The sequence below is a fragment of the Micropterus salmoides genome, unplaced genomic scaffold (genome assembly GCF_014851395.1).
Source record: "Micropterus salmoides isolate LMB-PRFRI ecotype aquatic unplaced genomic scaffold, ASM1485139v1 Ms_hic_scaffold_2, whole genome shotgun sequence".
Classification (NCBI taxonomy): Eukaryota; Metazoa; Chordata; class Actinopteri; order Centrarchiformes; family Centrarchidae; genus Micropterus; species Micropterus salmoides.
The window spans coordinates 47821508-47845618 of record NW_024041150.1 but is presented as its reverse complement, the minus strand read 5'-3'; the positions used below and the strand labels follow the sequence as shown (position 1 = coordinate 47845618).

At 38.3% G+C, this 24111-nt stretch overlaps 1 protein-coding gene across 1 annotated transcript; it reads left to right on the top strand.

Moving 5' to 3' along the window:
• Nucleotides 1-18569: 18569 nt before the first annotated feature.
• Nucleotides 18570-21807, top strand: LOC119913115 (coxsackievirus and adenovirus receptor homolog). Its single transcript, XM_038732447.1, has 3 exons — nt 18570-18719; nt 20176-20514; nt 21174-21807. The coding sequence occupies exons 1-3, from the start codon at nt 18650-18652 to the stop codon at nt 21416-21418; spliced, it is 654 nt and encodes a 217-aa protein (XP_038588375.1). The 5' UTR covers nt 18570-18649; the 3' UTR covers nt 21419-21807.
• Nucleotides 21808-24111: the final 2304 nt, after the last annotated feature.

Genomic DNA, 24111 nt, shown 5'->3' with positions numbered 1-24111 from the left:
ACGAAGACAAACTGTATGAGGACTACACTGTATTTAGTGGGGTTGGTCAAAGCCAAACTTCAAGTTAGATTAAAGTTTAAATTATCATGCTTGGAGTTTAAAGCATTCATTGAGGGACTTCTGCAGGCAGCAAAAAGGGATGAGAAAAATACATGGAAAAATAGGTGAGAAATGTCAGTGTTAGGTTGCCCAAATTCATAAAGTTAACAAAAACAAACCAAAGTTTTTTATAATCTATTATAATACATCTAATCATGTTTTCATTGCTAACGGGAGTATAGCCTATCTTTTGACAAATGATTAGATTTTATAATAGATTACTGTATAATTATACAGTATATGTTTACACAGTGTTTATCTAAAAGTGTATTTAATGTTTGTATTTAATGTAGAAAGGAATCAAGAATGAGTGCCTCTACGTCAGGACATAAATATGAAGCCCGGGACAAGTTACACACACAACTTCGAATACGATTTGCAGGGTTTCTTTTTATTGTTTTCCCACCTTCAGGGCTGCTACTTTTATGTAAACTGAAGCAAAAATGCAGTCGCTCCACTTGAGTAACTGGGGAATGTACAAAAAAAACAAAAAAAAAACAAAGTGGACGTAAAATGGTCTTCTTTGAGTCAAAAATAGAAACTCAATACTACTTCTGCATACACGTGGCAATGATGCAGCAACTATTACATATATAGCAGGAATACAGCCTAAAGTTGGCACATAAAGCGTCATAAACACGGTTACAAAAATACGGCAGTGGCACCTCTAATAAGAGGACAAAAAAACAGTTACAACACTGCACAGTAAACATTACACATCAGTTGTGCTAACCACAAAACAATGTGTCCATACACAGATAGATACATTAATTATACAAATAAAAAAACAACATTCATTAGTTAACTTTTGTTTCATACCTAACTCACGGATTACGAGCTCTCGTGGCCCACACGTTGGGTTTCTTCCACAAGCATCGGCTATCCTATACGCAACAATTGCATACAATGTGGAATTTAATACATACATCATACACAACTAGACAAATACATTAGCATATTGTGCGTAATAACTCACAAGAACATAATATTATTAATAAATGTTCTCACCGATAACAGCAGCAGCCAGTCCATGCAAAATAGCGCAGTTTACTTCACCTGGTTACAAATAGGTAAGAGAGGCAATAGGGAGTCCTAAAACTGTTAACATAGTATATTTGCAAATATGGGTTGATCCCCCCCAAAAAAGAAAACAAAAACAAATCTGAGTGTCCCGGTTTTTCACAAATGAAAGGTGGTAACCCTAGCAGCAGCTCCAACATTTAAAACAAGTTGTCTGTGTGCAGCTGCAGGACTGTAGACACGCAACATATCATTAAATAAATCTTGTACATGCAGAGGTCTGAGGACCAGTTAGTGAGCCGGAAACCAGCAGCTGGACATCAGTGGTTTGACTGGTGTGAAGCTCGACCTCAGTGAGGAGCAGACGACCTCTGGCTCTGCTGGAAACTCTGAACACAAACAATGTTCTGCTTGGAAATGAAATGAATAATGTTTTACTATCTGTGTGTATTTTCATGTGGAGCCAGTAAATGCTGTTGAAATTATTATTTTTTATTATTATTAATAAAATCTTGAGAATTGTACAGCTTTGGTTTGCTCTTGACCATAGACATTAGGTACATCCACACATTTTAAAATGTTCCAATCTTGTGTTTATCTTATTGTTAATTGCAATTTATAAATATTAGAATACATTAATAGTTTTACATAAAACATGTTTAACCATTAATGCACTATGCATCTGTTCATATATAAATGATTGCAACCCCATAAAATGTGATTCATTTTATTGTCAACCTAAAGAGGATGTATAAAACGTGTAAATACCCCGTTCTTCAGGACACAACACATAAAGGTAAGGGCTTCATAATGTGCCTGCCTTAGGCCCGGCAACCTGCCTGTAAACTGTATGTATGCCTGGTAATATAGGAACACAATATCTGCAGCTAAAGCTGATGAAAATATCATTATTGTCAGTGTGATATAAGTAGTGGTGATGTACATACAATCTTGTGTTTCTTATAGCCTACATAAACAGAAATAATTTTAATCTCTCCACTTTACTATTTATCCTCTCAGTGAAGTTCATAACAAGTCAACTTCACATGCAGAAGATCAAGTATACGGTTGTATTATAACTGTAGACAAAATAGCACAGTTCAACAGAGTAATAACCTTCTCTGTTTGAGAAATAACGTTAACCAAAAATGGCATTTAAAAGTGGCTGGAGGACAACCAAGTACTTGCAATCAAGGCAGTGCTGACTGCTGACCACCAACCCCCACTCCCCCCCACTGATGTCAGAGCAGTGTTAAACACCTGAACCGCTGCACCATCGAGAGCATCCCAACAATTTTATAACAGTCTGGTAACTGGACTGCTCTGTCTCGGACCAGAAGGCGTTGCAGAATGTGGTGAAAGCCACCCAGAGCATTGCTGGAGCCTCACTTCCTGCTATTGTGAACATTACCAGAAGCGTTGTTTCTAATAAACATTAGAACCTTCTGCCACCCACCAGAGAGACTGTTTGCCCTTCTGCCCTCTGGGAGGCGCTACAGGAGCCTATGGACTAAAACCACCATGTGCCTGTGTGTATATACACACACACATACTCTCCAACTCCCTCTGGACTGAACCAACTACACTTATCTTAATTCGCTGTCATCCAGGACTTTATTGACACCACTGTGAGGGTATTAATGTTTTCTTCTTTCTAACATTGCTGTGAAAACTTAAATACCCTCCATTTATATTTGCTCTTTCAGCTTTATCTGAAACAGAGAACCAAATGAACACAAAGCTGCTCTCATCTGTTGAAGTTCACACACTTCAGCACAAGGCACAAACCACAGTGAGACAAAACAGCATCAAACCACAGTTCACTGGAGGGAACAGGAAGAAGTTGCTACTGTGGCATAATGTGCACAGTGAAAAAAAGAAGATAATCAACCAAGTATCTTTGATCTGATGAGTACATCTTCTCCTTTATTTAAAATCACTTAATGTAATAAAGCTTGAGTAAAAACAACAGTAAAAAAGTTTCTAAATATAAGATTTAGATATGTGAGCAGAATGTACAGAAAAATATAATTCTGCACATTTAAAATTATTATAATTTTAAAGAAAACAGGAAACTGGAAAACCCGCAGAGCTGTTAGCGACTAACGTTAGACAACAGACAGTCTCACATGCAACGCTTCATCCTCACCAACAAACCAGACCACGGCCTGAAACTTTGTGGATTACATAGAATTTAATTTAGAAACTACTACACAATCACATCTATTGATCTTGCACAGTGAATAAAAGAGAAGAGGATACACAACCAAGTATCTTTGATCTGCTGAGTCCATCTTCTCCTTTATATAAAATCACTTAATGTATATGTAGGTACGCATTATTTTGCCAGTTGGCAAAAAAATTATTGTTGTGTTTTTTTTGTCATTAAGTGTACCAAGTAAACAGAATTTAAAGAAATTTCAAAAATATATTTGGGGGGTAAACTTTGGGGTACGTTGCCTTAAAGCAACACTGTACCATAATGGTAAAGAATGGAAAAAGAGAGTTATTATTTAAAGTTTGAATAAAATTTCTTAAAATATTCAATGAAAATGATCAGTGGCCTTACCAGTTTAAAATACAATCATTTTAAATTTGTAAATATAAAAAATAAACTCTTTACCTAGGTTTGTTTGTCTAAACGTTACCCTCAGGCAACATCAGTACCATTGTGGAACAGCCTATAGGAAAGAATGTAAAAAAGAGAGTCCACAAATTTCAACAAAGTTTACAATAAATTTAAATCTTTAAATCTTTAAATCTAAACATCAAAAACATGCTGAAAATCAAGACAGTTACCTTCCATCAATTCATCATTTTTGTTAGATTTAAATGTGTCTCTTCAGTTTTCTGGTGCCATTTCAGACATTTGTAACCTTGCAGCCGTCTTTGGCTCAATACTTATTGAAGTTGACAAAACATAAAAAGTCAACAAAATGCATCACATTATCAATAACTGAAAATAAGTTATTAAATAGGTTTCCTTCCTGTCTTATACTCATCCCTGTCACTGCACCTTTATCCTCACTGCTCTTCTTCACTCTTTTCCTCATCTGCATTCTTAGACTCACCATCACAGTCACTCTTACTTTTCTTGCAGGATTTCCAGCAACTCACTGTTTTCATCGCTACTAAATCCATATTCATCCTCACTACCATCAACTGGAAGTGCTCTTTTCTTTTATGAACCATAGAAAACCTTTGTGTTCATCCTCTAAATGGAAGCACAATGTGTTTAACCCTATATAAGCATGTGCTCTGCAGGCAGGATAACAAAGCATAAGGTTAATGTATATTAATGATTGTAAAATGTTAACTGTTGTGCTTTTGATCAGTACATAAACCTAATGCACAACACCAAGAAATGGCATGACGGGATTCCATAATGGTTTGATGTTGCTTCAAGGAAACATTTGCATTTTAATTATTTTCCATTATATAATTAGCAAATAAATTATATTAAACAATTAACAAAGCAACTTTGCCTACTATTATTGTGAATAGAATTTTTGGGTCAGAAAATGGTATAAAATATGTGTGGGGGGCAGTTTAGTGCAGAAAGGAAATAAAGTTGAAATATGTATCAAAGGCACCAGTAAAAGGATTCATAATGGGCGCCAGAGCATCATGTGACAAATTTTAACACTGCTATTGGTTTCCTTAAGGCCCTGCAACTCTTTTAAAGTAATGAATCATTCTTGGATGTTTGGTGGGGGTGTACAAGGGCAAAAAGGGTATGTTGCCCAGAGACAACAGCGTACCATAGATTATTGTTACATTATATAAAGGAAAAGATGGACTCAGTAGATCAAAATACTTGGTCGTGCATCTTCTTCTCTTTTTTTCACTGTGCACATCATGCCACAGCAGCAACTTCTTCCTGTTGACTCCAGTGAAAAATAGTGTGTCATGATGTGCACAGTGAAAAAAAGAGAAGAAGATGCACAACCAAAGATTGATGTCATCTGGTCCTCTCACCTCTGAGGAGACTGCAGCTGGATCACTCTCTGGAAAATAAAACAGACACATATTACATTACTGCAGGTAGTACAGCTGATACTAGCGCTGTTAGTATATTTACTGCTACTACTACTAGCACTGCAACACATGTCATAAAGACAAAACTATATGATTATTTTCTGTGTAGAATTATTATAAGTTTTATAATAGACTATAGAAGGCAGCAGGTATTAAGTTTTTTCTTCTTCCTAACATTGGCGGGTATTTATCTGAAACAGAGAACCAAATGAACACAAAGCTGCTCACACACTTCAGCAAAGGCACAAAACAAACCACAGTGAGACAAAACAGCATCAAAGCACAGTAAGCAACAGGAGGAAGTTGCTACTGTGGCATGATGTGCACAGGGAAAAAAAGAAGAAGATACACAACCAAGTATCTTTGATCTGCCATCTTCTCCTTTATATAAAATCACTTAATGTAAGAATTATCTACATTAAAAGAAAAAAGATCATTAATAAAGCTTGAGTAAAACACAACAGTAAAACAGTAAATATTTAGATTTAGATATGTGAGAGAATGTACAGAAAAATATAATTCTGCACATTTAAAATTATTATAGTATTAAATGGAAACTGCGACAACCCACAGAGCTGTTAGCGACTAAAGTTAGACAACAGTCTCACATGCAACGCATCATCATCACCAACAGACCAGACCACGGCCTGAAACTTTGTGGATTACATAGAATTTAATTTAAAACTACTACACAATCACATCTATTGATTTACAAAAAGCAATCGATCTTTTAAGTTGACTGAAGACAGGTTTGAATTCAACCATTTCCTATGCAGTGTTGGGTATTATCCTGGGTTATTGCTTTGCTGTTGTGGAAGTATCCCCTTCAGACATTCTGACAGACTCCGATCCCAGTTTGGGACTGTATATTAGGATGAGAAAAGGAGGTAGATGCGGAAACGAACTGAAAACACTAGTGATCTCACCAAAGACTGCACACGTTAATTTCAGCACTTCCAATAAAGTGCAGCTCATAGTATCAGACAGAGCAAGTCTGCACCTCAGATTTTAGATGTTTTTATTGTTAAACTCTACCAGCTACTTTACCACTCTGTGACTCAAAGCGTGAGACTTGATTACTATCACAGTGTATGCCGGTGTTGTATCAGCTGGGCAAAGTTGATTCAAGTCGACGTTATCAGTTAGATTGCTTCTTGGTGTTTTCTCAGGAGCTGCTAACTTCCCCTTCATATCAGTCTAAGATAGATTATAACATGGGTTTATTAAAGGGAAGGTGATTAGCTTGGGCTGAGGCTGTGAAAGCTAATTCCATGACTTCTCTTTATTTGAAGATTATTTTCTATATGAGTGAGGGTTTTGATCATCCTGATCACTGTTTGGGTGCTGCTAAATATTTTCTGTTTCCAAAAAAGATCAAGAAGTGTGACAGGCTCCTCTGTGGAATTGAGGACACTAGTGGCTGATGCTAGGTGGAACAATGTGGATCTGGCATCTCAGGAGGAACCAACTGACTAACTCACTGGTTATCAGATTAGATAATCACTTGTGAGCAGTTAAGGGAAAGCATGGGCAGTTTTCCTCCTTCATTTCTCACAGAGGTCCTGTTACACCTGGAGAACAGGAGTTTATTTTGGCTCAGTGGTACAAGCATCTTCGCCTTCAGTTTCTGAGCTCATCTGACGCCAGCAGCATTTACACATGTGCATGCCAGTGTAAACAGGAAGCAGATTGTCTACGAAAGAAGAATGTACTAAAGATGAACACGCAATGGCAAAGAACCACACCAGATATTTTTTGCATGCACCAACAACAAGATGGAACTGTTAATTTAAATAACACAGTAGTAGAAATTAACAATCTTGGGGTAAACACACAGTAAAGGTGTGTAGGTGTTATTTGCAAAATATTTTAATAAAATCAACAAAACCTACCTATCCTTATATCTGATCACTCTCCTGTTAAAATAATTATTTAAATCTTATTTATCACCTTGCTTTAAACAATGGCGTTTTAATGTTTTTCTTCTGCAGGATCAACATAAAAGAAAAGATTTGAACAAATTCAAATTCCAGAATTACTTTTAGGAATTTGGGATCTGATTGCCTTGTTGTTGCTTAATTCTATTCAGTATTCACTTGAGGTTGGTTATTTTCACAGAGATCAGAGGGCTGCGTTGATTTCTTTACTGTTAAAAACTGAGAAGGCTCCATTAGATTGTGGGAGTTATAGGCCTTCATCATTGTTAAGCTCTGATGTTAAAATATATGCAAAGGCTCTTTCTAACAGATTGAATATTTATGTTGCAAAGTTGATACATGAGGATTAGATTGTCTTCATCAGGGGCCGTCTGGCCTCAGATAATGTTAGATGCCTGTTGCATATAACTGACACTTTCAGGGATGAAAAAAATGTGCAGTACTCAGTTTAGATGCTATGAAGGACTTTGATAGACTGGAATGGAGTTAGCTGTGGTGGTGCTTGGAGGTGGCTTTGGACCCTCTTTTATTCATATGATCCAAACTCTGCATGCCAAGCCTACAGCCTGTGTATCAACAGGCAACACAGTCTCTTCACAGTACCGTCTTCAGAGGGGTACAAGACAAGGTTGCCTCTCTTGAATTTTGTTTGCTTTATCACTTGAGCCGCTAGCATAGGCCGCTAGGCCGAGCCCTTTGATCTCTCCAATTTATATTACGAATACTGTACATCACATTTCATTATATGCAGATGATATTATCCTCTTTCTTTCAGATATTAATAATTATGAACCACAAGCTTTAGCATTATTTGAAAGATTTGGGTGTTTTTAGGCCTACAGATTAAATTGGGGGAAATCTATATTAATGCCTTTAGCATAATTTCTTCCAAAAGGGGGCTTTCTCACTTGACAGTCTGCACCAAGGTCCAACCAAAGTTCATGTTTTGATACATTTTGATACATTCGGTTAGTTTTGGTTTGGTTTCACATACAATTCTGCGACCACACCAAAGAACTTTACTGACATACTTGCATCCTGTTGTCATCATATGTGTGGGCTGCATCTCCCTATACTTGACATTGATTGGTTTATCAAACAGTTCAGCGGGTATCTCTGACAAGATGAATGAATAAAAAATTAACATATGCATATTTGCCACTACGTTGTTATTATTATGCCATTACTACCTGCAGCACCAACCAAGCTGAAGGCTATAGTTCAAATTCAAAATCAAATGTCCTTGTTGTGCGAACATTATAACATCACGGACAGGAAAGGAGGAGGAGACAGCAAGCAATCCGTTTGCACCTCCGTTTGAGGAGAGACCAAAGAGATGGGTGGCAGTGTGTTTTATAGTGGCCATCTGTCTGTTAACAGCATTTCCCCGTGCATTTGTTTGTTTCTGGTTTACATGGCAACCACGAACTTCGTGGAAATACTCCGAGTCCGAACCGTCCATAAAATGCTTTGACACCAGAAACAAACCGAACCATGGTTCCGTTTGATCCTTCTGTACCAATTCAGATTCAGTCCTTTGGCTTTAATTATCTAGGTGTGAGTATTCATCCCACTTTGACCAGCATATGTACATACAGTTATGATATCTCGTTACAGAAGATTGTCGCAAATTAGCATCACGCCTCTTCCTTTCAGACTGAAAGCCAAGATAGCACATGGATTCCCCCCGATGCATATTCGATACGTACCTGGGAACCTTTTGCAAGCCCTGGTTTCTCTATGCCTGTTGTCGTTAATTTGCATCATACCTACATCATACCTGAATTTATATCTTTTCAATGTTCTATAGACAAATTAACAATCTTCACTGAATTTAACAACAGCTTGAAAGCAAATGAAACCACAAATTATTTTATTTTTTTATTGTAAAGAAATTCAAGGGGTTAAGAATGATTTGACTAGATGGTCAAATAAAGCTGTTTATACTTTTAATTACATCTTTAACGCCGTCTTATTTTTTAAATATAGGTTGCACTCTGCTCTTAGGGCATATGGTGTCCCATAGGATACAGAGCTGGGTAACCATCCCTTGCTTGAACATCTTCAAAAATCTACACTTAATCAGGGTGTGGTTATTAAATTGTATAATGTATTTGCTGTATGTAATGTATAAGGCTCCAGTTTTAAGTTTTATCTCAATCTAGAGTAGGGAGCTGGGTGAACTGGAAATTGGATAGGGATACTATGATTCTTTGTCTATGTTTGATGTTAATTATGAATGTGTTGGTGTTGTTTGTTTATTTATTATTTGTTTGTTTTGTTGTTAAAATTTTAATAAAAAGTAATTAAAATAAATAAAATCACCAAAACAAAAACACTGTCAGCAGCATTGTGTCTGCTCTTGGGCATTGCTTTGCATGACTGATTTCAAACTTTCGCCTGTCCCCACTAATACGCTACCAAATTTTAATATGCTTCAAATTGAAAATGCGTTCAGTCTGGACGGCAGGCGTAAATGTGAACCAGGGTTTGTAATTGTTATAACTCAACCAGGTGTGTGATGGCACACATTGTACTCAAAAAATCTAATGTAGGACATTAACAACCTCTGTGAACTCATCCAGAATATTGGTCACAATCCTGAAAATATCCCTATTAATATAGTAAAAGCACATCCGAAGGTCCTCCGTAGCTTAGCTGGTCCATTGCTTTGATATCAGAGCCCTGATCTTAACATAATTGAGTCTGACTGGGATTATATGAAGAGAGAGACTCAACTGAGGCTGCCTAAATCCAGAGAATTACTGTGGGTAGTTCTTCAAGATGTTTGGGCCAACCTACCTGCCGAGTTCCTTCAAAAACTGCAAGTGTACCTAGAAGAATTTATGCTGTTTTAAAGGCACTACAATCCTCACTATTATTGACTGTTTTTCCATGGCTGTACAGGAGACTGCAGATCTTCTTGTGCTTCATGTGTTTCATCTCCATGTAGTCCAACTGGACATTGTGTCAGATTTCCTTGAAACCAGAATCCAGTAAACTTTCTCCTCATTTCATTGGACCTTTTATCCTTTCTTTCTTAAAAAGTTCCTACCTTTAAAATATGTCGTCAATGCACTCACTTTTTCAACTGGCATTTTAGGGAAATTTGCTTTTGGATTGTTCTTACGTTTTAAAAAATGGACTGGTAAGGCAATTTCCTTTGTTTTTGTTGTTCACTGAAGACATTTGGGTTTAAGATCAAAAGATGAGTATGAGTCAAGAGTTCAGAATTTCAGCTCTTATTTTGTGGTATTCACATCTAGATGTATTAAACAACTTAGGACATGTCACCGTTTGTTTGAACCCACCCACTATTCAAGTGAGTAAAACTATTGGAACATTTGACTGACAGGAGTTTCTTGTTGCCCTTTTATGTTGATTGTCCAAACATTAAATAGCTCTGCATGACTAGTCTAAGTTTTCATCCTTGGTTCAAACCTATGAAGACTGCATTTCCTGTTAAAGAGGATGAACCAACATGAAGAGCAGAGAGCTGTCTATAGGAAAAAGCAAGCCACTGTCAAGCTGAGAAAGAAGGAAAATCAACCAGAGCAAGCACAACAATTTGGAACGTCCTGAAAAAGACAGAAACTACTGGTGGACTGAGCAACAGACGTCCAACAGGTCGGCCAAGGAAAACAACAGTAGTTAACGACAGAAATATCGTGAGAGCTGTGAAGAAAACCCCCAAAACATCAGGAAGTGACATCATCAACGACCTCCACGGTGCAGGGTGAAGGTATCACAATCCACTGTTGGAAGAAGACTCAGAGAGCAGAAATATAGAGGCCACACCACAAGATGCAAACCACTCATCAGCAGGAAGAATCGGAAGGCCAGATTGAAATTTGCAAAGAAGTACAGAGATGAGCCGCAAAAGTTATGGACAGATGAGACCAAGATTAATCTCTACCAAAGTGATGGAAAAGTGTGGAGAAAGAAAGGAACTGCTTATGATCCGAAGCATACAAGCTCATCTGTGTGGTGGAGGTAATGTCATGGCTTGGGCGTGAATGAATTCAGAAGTAGACAGAAACATTTTGCCTGCCAATTTGCCAAATTGATTGTCATCTTACTGTCTGCCGCCCTGGCCGTCTGGTCATCACTTTAAAGGTTCAGTGTGTAAGTTTTAGTGACATCTAGTGGTGACGGTTGCGAATTGCAACCCCCCATCCAATAGTATAGCTACGGTGCCTGAGACAGGACAAAGATATCATCTTTGAGATAGCAGAGGGTTGCCAGCTTTCTTTAGATAGATATATTAAGAAATTATATTTACTTAATTATTCTAGTAACCATATCATTTATTATGAATATTCTTGTTACTTGTTCATTAATAAACAACAACCACATGAAGTGCTACATGAGTCTCATACTCCGGTAATACAGTATTTTACAACTTGGGAGGGTTGGCTCATCTGGACTAACACACCAAAGTAAATAAATAAATTATCAAAAACTATCGCATCTAGTGCATCAAGTATGACCACTGACAGATAACAGGACAATGTAAGCCTCACTGTTTCTGCACCACAGTCCATTATAAACCACATAATACATGAAGTTCACAAAGGCATTGTCAGGTGAGGATTAAGGCTCCTCTCACTTTGCTTAATTAAGCATACAATCTTACCAAAATGTCTTTTTTAATTTTTTAAAATACAACAGCCTCACATCCCTGTATGCAGGATAAACAGTTGACGATGGATGGATGGGTGGAAGATACAACAGAAATACAAAGTAGTACTGACAGACATAATTTCAGCTTGTGGTAAAACTGTGCAACATTTTTAATGGGCATTTAGCATGTGAAAGTACAAATTACACATTTGTGTGCACAGTGGGGAAGCAATATCCAAAAAAATTCTGAAAGTATTCATTATTGGTCACTTGATAGGCACACGGTTATACTTGTTATATATCAGCATTAGCAGTAAAAAGAAATACATGTTTTCCACCAAGGCAGTAAAATGTGAAGTTTAGCTGCTGATCTGAGCTTCCTGCTGTTACCGTTTTATTGCCAATATTCATCAGCGGTCTCAGGAAGGTAACAGCACATTTCTATCCACGTTTCAAAGCAATAATAGAGGCTGGAGAATAACTACATGAAATTACAATCCAACTACATTTTTTTTCTACCAGGGCAGTAAAGGTTTAGCTGTCTGATCTGAGCTTCGATGCTGTAAGCTACCATTTGATTGCCAATTAGTGATCAGCTGACTGTCTCACAAACTTAACCGAGAAAGCCAAAGAGCACTGGAGAGACAGAGTTACTACATGGAACTAATCCAAGTCAAAGCACAGCACTTGAGAATAAACCAATCCAACTGACTTTACATGATTTTTCTACAAGGGCAGTAAAAGTTTAGCTGGCTGATGCTTCCATGTTCTAAGCTAACATTACAGCTTTATTGCCAAACGACGTTACTGCTTAACTGATTGTCTCGCTAACGTAACCGGCAAAACCAACCCACAGGCTGGAGAATAAGTAGGCGACATGAAATTAATCCAACTACATATTTTACACCACTGACAGGGGAAACACCTCATGTCTCTCTGTGACTGTGGCCAGCTTCAAGTTAAAGCTTTTATTTTCATCGCTATAGTCTGACAAACTTAATTACCTGTCGAGCAGACAACAGACAACTTCAGCACTGCTTTGAAAACATTCTAGCCTTGCATCAATGATTTATGGCTTCATGGCATAAAGTTCCACAGGCGGTCGGCTCTCGTGCTAAATAACACAACAAAGAATTGTTTATGAACAAATACAATTTTATTTTTCAGTTAATGTTTGAACACAGATTACCAGCATGCTTATAGAGAGGGGCACTCCACTGAAACTGCTCCGGCTCAAATGTCAGATGATTGGCTCAGAGAAATTGACAGTAATAATTAGTAGGTGCTATATTATTGGATTTCAGTGCAGCTTTTGATATAATTGATCATGGGTTTTTATTAGACAAACTTAAATGTTATGGATTTAATCAGACTGCAGTTCTTTGGCTGGAGAGCTATTTGACCAACAGGAAACAAAAGAGTTTTCTTTAATGGAAGTTTTTCTGATGACAAACCTATTCGCTGTGGAATTCCTCAAGGAAGCTGCTTAGGTCCATTGTTATATGCTGTGTTTACTAATGAATTACCATTAATCACGTATAGGGCAAAAGTTAGCATTTATGCTGATGATACAACTGTATACATGGCAGAACCCATGATTGAAGAACTTGCAAGAGTTTTAAATGGGGAATTGCAGTGTGTAGCTGAATTGGTAATGTATTTGGGACATTGTTTAAGAAATGAGCCTAGGTTAAAGTTGCATGTTAATGATGTTGCAGTTGAACAAGTCCAAGAGATTAAACCTTTAGGTATTACAATAGATAGTAATTATCATGGACAACACATATTGATGAATTGGTGAGTAAGATGGGAGGAGGTCTTTTAGTGATTAGGAGATGTTCTAAATTTTTACCAAAAAATATAATGGGACAGATTATTAAGGCAGTAGTTCTATCTCATCTGGATTATTGCTCAGTGGTTTGGTCCAGTGCTTTCATGACTCAGATGAAAAAGTTGTTCTGAATAAAGCAGCACGTTGTACATTTCGATGCTCATATAGAACAAATGTAAATACAATGTATAGCTATTTAACCTGGCTAAAGGTAAATATAGATATTATGCCTCTTTGCTTCATTTTCTAAAAGAGATTTCAGTTACTAAATTACCAAGAATATTATATAGTCAGCTATGTTGGAGCTCAGATGTGCATGACTATTATACCAGGCATGCTACTGAGGGTAGGTTTACACTACTCAAACAAAAACCAGTATGATGAAGAACACTGTAATGTATAGACACATGGTTGCATGGAACACTCTGCCAGAGCATATTATTCAGGAGAGCAGTAAAAATAGTTTTAAAATGTCATTGAAACAACATCTGGCAAACAGCTTTCCTCATCCAAGGACGCTTAGATTCTAGATAGTGCAATGTAATGTCTAGATAATATGTATATATATATATATATATATATATATATAATATATATATATTATATATATATATATATATATATATATATATATTTTCTGTTTGTTCTGTTGAGTGATCTTTAATGATGAGAGCTGGGTTATGTAGTATGTTGTGCTCGTTCATTTGTCACTTCTCTTTTAACTTCTAATAAACTAGAAGACTATTCAGTTACAGTTTATTATCATTCTTATTAAATTATTATTATTATTCCTTCTTCTACGGATGCATTTAATCTAGTGATGGGCGTCTACACTGCCAGAATTATACAAGCAGAAGAAGAACGCCATGATTACGAAATGCGCTCTGTTGCGCTGTTTGTCCATTTTGGGCTACTGTAGAAACATGACGATAAAATACAGCAACCTCCATAGAAAGGGGGTGCCCTCTGTTATGTAGATAAAATGTCTCATTCTAAGGTAATAAAAACATAATGGTTCATCATTTTTATGGATATTATATTGTATTTCTGTCAATAGATCCTCAAATATTACACACTGAACATTTTAAAAACAAAAAATTAAAATGACATACCACACAGGTTTTGCAACATTAGAATAAGGCTCTGGTCATATTTCTGAAAGTATTTAATAAACCAGCCACATGTCAGTGTAAATATGTAATCTGCACTGATACAGATCCAGAACACTGAAACTGTTTATACAGTGTACTGTTCATTTTATTAAATGCTTGAATTGAAAAGGCCCTCTTCTCATATTGGTGCAGTTATGCTGGGAATCCCGTCTCTAAAGAAGAACATACATGCTACATGTAACCATTGACTGCATAAAGGATGTAACACATTACTGGAGTAAAAGAAAGGGGACATAAAATGAATCACTCTGTCCTCCATTTGGCTGCAGAGTAACTCTGCTGACAACTGATGGTTTAAAACAAACTCACACATTATGAGAATCAACATGACTTCCTGGAAATAAGCTTTATTTAACCACTCAGTCACGTGGTAACTTTTAGTAACTGGTGCACTCTGATCTGTGTTATTTATTGTGTTTTCAGTTACAGGGTAGGATTTTGTGTTTTGTCTTTGTTGTTCTTACATATTCTTAATATCTGAACATGAGAAGCTTCACACATGTTCTGTTTACTAAAGCAGTGCTCAGATATGTTTCATCAGGGAAACATGTCAGTAAGACTCTAAAATAAAAGTACTTATTGCCATGAAAGGCTCTTTTGATGTTTGAAGGTGATGCCTGATGTGTTTTCTTTATCTCATCATGAAAGTGAAGTCTATAAATGTGGTGCAGTAAAGTAAGCCTATGAAGTCCCTCAAAATAATTTAATCTTCCCAAAGTTTAACTGTCTGCACTGTGAGAGAGTAGTAGGCCTACTCATTTATCACAATTACAAGTTAAATTTACTCTTATCACTGTAATAAAGTCGGGTCATGTGAAGCTACTTTTGAGTATATTTAAATATTAGTCATTTTACTTTTACTTAAAGGTCCAGTGTGTAATATTTAGGAGGAATGTAATATAATAAACAGTGGTGTATAAAGACCTTACAGCTGATACACATGACAATATGTGAATGTGAAGAACCGGCAACTATTGTTTTCACTTAAACCACTGTTTTCAACATTACTGTTGCTGTTTTGTAGAGCACATTGAAGTGTGCTTAGCTGTCACAACCTGCACCCACAGTGGATAAATCTTATTTTCTGTAAGATATTTGCATCACATTAAACCAGTTTCAATGTTAGTTCACCTTCCATAGCCCTTTTATATAATTACTCATGAAATAATCTTAAAGTTTATTTGCATGTAATGCCCTAGTTCAGCTTTCTTGGAAATCACCTGACATACTTCCTGCTCCCTCGTTTGGGCAGGACAACAGCTACAGAACAGGAAGAAGATCTTTCTGATTAGCTGCTGCAGCTCTGCTGTGAAGGCTGCAGTAACATCATACATACAACAGCATAAAATCCAGGTGTCAGAAATAAAAACAGATGTGACAATAGACCTCTCAACATACCTATTTTTTTATGATTTGTATCTAGAGCTGCTGTGTACAAGTAAATTTCCCCAGTGTGGGATGAAGTCTATCTTATCTTACATATTTGAGTTCTATTTCAGTCCCTGGGGTTTGGTTGCCAGATGTATATTATTTTTATGTCCTTACACCGGTAATAAATTTTATATAGATATGAGCAACACATTGGACCTTAGCGCTACTTTTGACACCATTGATCACAACATCATGTTAGACAGACTGAGGCACTGGGTGGGGATCTCTGGTACTGCCCTAGAATGGTTTTCATCCTACCTGTCAAATAGGAAGTTTTGTGTGTCTGTAAACAACTATGTCTCCTCGTTCTGTCCAGTTAAATATGGTGTGCCTCAGGGGTCGATCTTAGGACCCATTTTGTTTTCCTTGTATCTGCTTCCCCTTGGACATATTATCCATAAACATGGCATTTCTTTTCATATTTATGCTGATGACACACAAATATACTTGCCCGTCAGATCCACAGACCCTGGAATGCTGAGTTCACTTAACAACTGCCTTTGTGAAGTTAAAAAAATGGATGTCAAATAATTTCCTCCAGCTGAACTCAGTCAAAACAGAAATCCTGGTCATCGGGTCTCAGCAGATGGCATCTGCTGGTTAGCTGGTAAATCACATTAAGCCTGTGGCAAAGAACCTTGGTGTTTGGTTTGATAGTAATTTAAATTTCGAGCAGCACACCACAAAGCTTGTCCAATCATGTTTTTATCAACTTAGAAATATAGCTAAAATTCGATCTATTTTAACTTTTAAGGACAACAAGACCATTTTACACACCTTCATCTCATCACGCCTGGATTATTGCAACAGCCTTTTCACCTGTTTAACTCAAAAATCTATTGATCGACTCCAGACTATCCAGAACTCAGCTGCCAGGCTTTTAACCAGAACAAAGAAATATGACCACATTACTCCTATTTTAGCTTCATTACACTGGCTCCCAGTATGTTTTAGAATTGACTTTAAAATTCTATTGATCACTTTTAAAGCTCTTCATGGCCTCTCGCCTTGTTATATTTCTGACCTTTTAGTCCCATACACACCAGCACGTTCCTTGAGATCCTCGGGCAGAGGTCTGTTGTCTGTTCCAAAGTCTCGACTGAAAACTAAAGGGGACAGACCGTTTGCTGTAAGGACCCCGAGGCTCTGGAACAGCCTGCCCGAGGAAATCAGGTCGGCTGAGTCAGTGAACTCTTTTAAGTCCCTTCTTAAAACATACTTTTATAGGAGAGCCTTTCCCGATCTTATTTGACTTTATTTTATCCCTTTTATTTTATTCCATTTTACTAATTTTATATTTATCTGTATCTTAGTCTTTTCAATGTTTTCATGCTTTTATCTTGTATTGTTTTTGTGTATTATTGTCTCTTGGGTTTTATTGTCTTTACACTTGTTAAAGCACTTTGTAACTTGTTTTTGAAAAGTGCTCTACAAATAAGGATTATTATTATTATTATTATTGCTTTATATGTGTCATGGTTACGGCTTGCTTGTTGCCCAGATCTGGCAAACAGGAGTGGATTGCCCAAGTGCCATCATTCCAAGCGGTAAGTGGGCCAGATTAAAGTATCAGGGCCACAGTAATTTTTTTATCTGGGGAAGAAAGGGGAAATATACTGCTTTAGAATTCATTATTTAATTTTGCACATAACAGAAAATCATGCGATTATTGTTTTATTTGAATGTCAGTATGTCTGACACACACAGTATTGATTATTTGTTTTATTATTTAATGGTAGTGTAAGACCTGGAGGCTTCTCTGTGGGCCCTCCCTTGAGGCCTCCAGGAGAGCCACATGTCTGACACCACTGTGACGATGCAAGACAAACACAAACACACGCTAATATTCAGATGCACATTTCACCTATTTCACATTTCACATATTGCATTCCACCCACATTTATGTTACAACTGACAACCAGACTATGAGGTGAATTATAACATTTTACTTCTTGTGTTTGAGTCTAAATGCATTTTCTGTCTGTGTTGCAGAGAAAACACATAATTTATTAGCAAACACACCTGACAAATTTGTGTCACATTTTGAAGGCTCTGGCTTAAAAGAGCTCCAAGGTACAGACAGAAACGTCAAAAATGTTTCAACTCATAATGCAAACTACATATTTTTTCTCAAATCACTCCCAACATTTTTAACATGACTTTTGTTGTTTTTAGAGCACATTAAAGTTTGCTTTGCAGTAACAACTGTCATAATAATATAACATAATTCCTCTTTTCTGTTGGAAGTTTGCATGACATTATAGTGTTCATGTTATTATGTGCACATTCTGTAGCACTTTAATGTCATTAGTCATCAAACAATCTTGTAGTTTATATATTTTTGTTGTTGTTTTGGCCTATATGCGTGTAATGCAGTAAACAGTTCAGCTTTCTTTGAAATCATGTGACACATTTCCTCCTCGCTTGTTTGGGCGGGTCTACTGTAAAAACAAAAAACTATACAACAGGAAGAAGAACCCAGTCTGCGCTCTGCTGTCATGGTCGCTTTAACATCAGCGCCATTCGTGGCTTTGTTCGCTTGTTCATGGATCTTTGTTCTGTGTCAAGGTAAGAGGAGTGTGTGTGTTGGACTGTGGCGATTCATTGACATCAACGCCATCGATTATGAAAATACGTTGATTTGCATGACTTGGCCTGGACAACAAGCCGCCACCTTTGGCATTACGGGCTTTGCCCATAGAGCCGTATGTGAGCAGGAAGTGATTGAGTGGCGTGTCTGCTCTATAAAACGTCTCTGATATTACACAGAGGTGAAATAAATCCATGTCAGAAACATTTAAAGTTTAAATAAAGTTCTGACGGTCTGTTATTATTATTATTATTATTACTAATATTGTAACACAGCAGTGATGCGGAAGTTAGACTATGTGAGAAGTAGATCAGCAGGAAGTTGATGGATAAATTATCTTTGATTATGTTGATTTATAGATTTATCTTCTGCTGAATGATCATTAGGAGAGAGATGTGTGGAACTTATAAACTTATTTACTTACAACTGTTTATTAATTATATGTATGGCTGGGGGGGGGTATTGTGCTGTGTTTCACGGTACATGTAGTGATGCAAGTTCCTAATGGATAAATAAAGTTATTTGAATTGAATTGAAACTTCCTGTATCACCTTCATTTACTGACTTAAGAACTTTCTTAAAAACTGTAGTCTGAACAGTTTATACAGCAATTACTCCTGAAAACTGTCTGTTGTTGTAACTCATATTTTCAATTCTATTTACAACATATTCATTATAATTATATTCTAATATAGTTTTTTGTAGACTTTGACTCTGCAGGCTGCTGGATATGTTTGTAAAGTTTATTATGAGCTGACTTGTGAACAGAGTCTCCACCTCTGACCTCTGTTCCTGTCCAGCACTGTAGTTTACTGTGTGGACGGATGGACAGCAGAGACCAACATGTGTCCTCTCCCCTCTCGTGGTGTCTGTCCATGCAGATCCAGCAGCTTCATTTGTCTCTCTGAGAAGTAAAGCAGTTTCATACTGTAGGGACTCTTTCCTCAGTAGAAGTAGTTCAGACACAGTCTGAGTAGAGGACGGACAGACTGGGGACACATTTGGAAAACAAGGACAAAGATTCAAAGCTTCTAGGAAATAATAAACTTCACATGTTTAATATTTCAGCTGTTTGTTCAGGCTCAGAAATGCTGATGTCTGTATTCAGATGGGAAATAATATCAATAATCAATAATCTCCAAACAAGCAGAAAGCAGATGAAAGTAAAATGTCTCCTGTCTGATGGTGCGGAGGACGACTTGACTGACAGCTGTAGAAATGAGCAACATGAAGTCAGCGTGCAGCTGCAGCAGAGGAGTTAGTCTCTCCTTTCTGCAGCTGGGACTCAAGTTGTCTGAGAACAGGGTTTGAAATGCTGCTGAGTTCACATGTGCTGTTTTATAGAGACCTGATCTCTGCTGCTTCCATCAAAAGATGTTTGAACAACAGGAAACATTACAAGTCCTGACTGGAGGCTTTTCTCTTTCTGTTCAGAAACACAGGAGGTGACAGTGAAGCCTGGAGAGGACGCCACTCTTCCCTGTCGGGGTCACAGAGGTGCTACCATAGAAGTGATAAAGTGGATCAGAACTGACCCGAAGTCAGGTGATGGTTATGTCTTCTTCTTCAGAGACGGCCGCTCATATGAAAACTACCAGCATGAATCTTTTTGTGGTCGAGTGGAGCTGAGAGATCCAGAGATGAAGGACGGAGACGCTTCTGTGATTCTGAAGAACGTCAACATCAACGATGCTGGAACATATGAGTGTCGGGTTAGAGAGGAAAATACATCTGAACTCACCGGCATCGTCAGGCTGACAGTGAAAGTGACAGGTGAGCGTGTAGAGCTCAGAGTGTCTCTTTGTCTCTCAGGTGAGCGTGTAGAGCTCAGAGTGTCTCTTTGTCTCTCAGGTGAGTGTGTAGAGCTCAGAGTGTCTCTTTGTCTCTCAGGTCAGCGTGTAGAGCTCAGAGTGTCTCTTTGTCTCTCAGGTGAGCGTGTAGAGCTCAGAGTGTCTCTTTGTCTCTCAGGTGAGCGTGTAGAGCTCAGAGTGTCTCTTTGTCTCTCAGGTGAGTGTGTAGAGCTCAGAGTGTCTCTTTGTCTCTCAGGTCAGCGTGTAGAGCTCAGAGTGTCTCTTTGTCTCTCAGGTGAGCGTGTAGAGCTCAGAGTGTCTCTTTGTCTCTCAGGTGAGCGTGTAGAGCTCAGAGTGTCTCTTTGTCTCTCAGGTCAGCATGTAGAGCTCAGAGTGTCTCTTTGTCTCTCAGGTGAGCGTGTTGAGCTCAGAGTGTCTCTTTGTCTCTCAGGTGAAGCTGCTTCCTGGTAGTTGAGCTGAGAAACATCACAGATCAGATGTTTGTGTTTTAGAAAGATGTTGCTGATGAGACTTTAGAGGAAACAGCTGCTACGAGTCATGTGATCAAAGTGCAGTAGATAATGTCTGACATTCTGTTCACCTGCTGACAGCTGATAACTCACACCTGTTTCTGCTCTGCAGGTCACACAGCTGGACACAAGGAGGGAGGAGACAAGGAGGGAGGAGACAAGGAGGGAGGAAACAAGGAGGAAGGAGACGGGGAGGGAAATGTTGGACTGAGAGTCGGTCTGCCAGTTTCTGTGATTCTTCTTCTTCTTCTTCTTGGTGTTGGTGGTTTTGTGATCTTTAAAGAATATAACAGACGCACAGGGTATCAACAACCTGCTATAAACAGACATGAACTGCAGAACCTGCAGAGAGATTAACAGACCAGAGGCAGCAGATGAGAATTAGTGAGGATCCAGACTGAACTCACTCTGGTTACTGTGGGGAGCACTGATTGGTCGTTACTCTCTGGCTGCTGATTGGTGGACTGAACGTGCTGCTGGACAGAAGAAACACATTCCTCCTGTAAAATAAACCTGAGCTGTTGACATACGTCTGATTTCACCTGGAGGCAGGTTAATGCCAGATGGGCTGACTGACCAGCAGCTCTGTGGGACAAACAATATGACCTGATGCTGGAACAGCCAGCTGATTGTTAATTACAGGAAGTGGTACAGACCGTCGGCACCTCCCCCACCCCTTCAAGTGGATCCATCCATCCAGGTAGAGTCAGAGGTCAAATCAAATTAAACGGGTAAAGGACCAAAAAGTGAAAAGTTCAGAGAGAAAAAGAATCATAATCTCAGGTCTGAAGCTGCAAAATGTTTTAAATCAACAGTGACTGATGTCAGTGCCGCTCAACATCCTGCTAGCTGCTGTTATAACACTAACAGTCTGTTCTGGATGACGGAGCTGGACTTTGTTCCCAGACCGACCCTGAAGAGCTCAGTCCCTGTTGTTCACTCACCGACCTGCATCAGCCTCGGTGAACACATCTAAATTTGACGTCTGTCGCCACTGTGGTGTTTTGAAGAGTGGGTGCGGTGGTGCTTGCGTGGATATTTAGTCTAAGTTTCTAACAGGGCCGTGTCGACTTTGTAGCCGCGTGTGAGCAAGGTAACCCCTGGCAGTGGCAAATATCTTTGGTTTAATGTTTGATTTGATTACATTAATGTTTCAGTTGAGATTTACAAGAAATATTTTATTGCTACTGTGTAAAGGGAATTGACCCATCCACCATTGTGTCCCTGAGCAAGACACTTAACCCCTCGTTGCTCCAGAGGCGTGCGACCTCTGACATGTAGAGCAATTGTAAGTCGCTTTGGATAAAAGCGTCAGCTAAATGAATAAATGTAAATGTTCCACCTACGTGTCTTTACTAACGTGTCAAACTAAAAGCCTTCACAGAGTCATGTAATTGTGACTTCATGACATTTCATAAAAATCTGAAACAGCGGCTGCGATCATTTTACAAAGTACACAGAGGAAACCCTGCTGAAGGGAACCTTGTTCTGAGTCCTGGCATGAGAACGTGTTGTTTCCTTCTTAAAGCAGAAAGTCAGAGTTTGAAGCTCCTGATCAGAGTTCAACAGCAGCTGAAACATTTGGGATTTAATCTTCATCATGGAGAAATACTGCAGACTGTATCATGAGGGAGGAGACGAGTTTATCCTGCTGCTGCTCACAGACACAAAGTTAAACCTGCTTTTAATTTACATTTATTTTGTGGAGTCAGGAAGAGAAAACAGTGTAGCTTTCAAACTGAAGTACAGCAAGATAGTTTCCTGCTTCAGGTCTTCACCTGAGCCAACTGAACAAAGAAACAGGTTTTATTAGAGATCACTCTGCAATGATTCTCAGGAAACAAAACAGAAAGTTGGGATTCAGAGGCTTTCTGCAGTTTGAAGCTAATTTAAGCTAAAAATAAAAAAAATTATAAAGCAGGACGTGTTTATTTACCACAACAGCGGAGCAGCCACCTCGTGTCCTCCATCTTTACTGAGCAGCAGATCACAGAGCAGCTTGAATTCCAGCACTCTGCACTTCTCGCACTACATTTACAGAAAACTTTGACTTTTATAGCCATTATGTTGCTTTATGTTTGCATAGGTGCTTCTATTTTTTAGCTACTTTTAATAGTTCTGTTTATTTTTTAACTTATTTGTTCAGCTTTGTTGTTTTTAGCTGCAGTCTAATATGTCTTCATACCCACTGCCTCTTCATTTCTACTCTCCTTCAAATTAAAAGCCTCCAGTTTTCTCCTTTCGTCTCCTCTCGCTGTGACCTTTAGGACTAAACATTTTGATTTGAAGAGGCAGCTGCAAAAATCTGCTTAAGGATCTTTGCCTGCTTTTGTTTTAGAACATTTATCACCGTGTGTATGAGTCTTTTCCCAGATGAACCTGACTGTGACGAAGCACCTGTGCTGCCCCCTGCTGGCTGTCTGACTGCATGTTTAAATGAAGCTTACAAAGTGCATCTCATCCCCTGATTGGCTAAATGTTAAAATCATCAGTCAGTGATTGGCTCAGCTGCTGTACTGACTGCTGACAGACAGAACAAACAGGAAGCTGCTGCAGCATTTCTCCATCAGCCACAATGATTTGTATTTAATGAGGACCAGTTAGTGAGCAGTAAACCAGCAGCTGGACATCAGTGGTTGGACTGGTTTGAAGGTGTGAAGCTCGACCTCAGTGAAGAGCAGACGACCTCTGGCTCTGCTGGAAACTCTGAACACACAAACAATGTTCTGCTTGGAAATGAAATGAATGATGTTTTTTGCTTAATTTAGCTTGTGTGTGTTTTTTTCAAACACACTCTGACAAACACACACCAAGACAAGCCCCACACACTCTTTAGCTACACTGATACAAGATGAAATAAACCATTTGGAAGATATCCCTTCTCTTCCTGAGTCTTTAACTAGAATCAGGCTCCGTATTGGACCACCGGGATTTAGATTCCTCCTCAACAGTAGTTCTGCAGGTATTTGGTCATAAACCAAAGTATTGCGCAAATTAAAATGTTGACCTGATGATGACGCTAGAGGAAAAGTCAGAGGATCAGCCAGCGT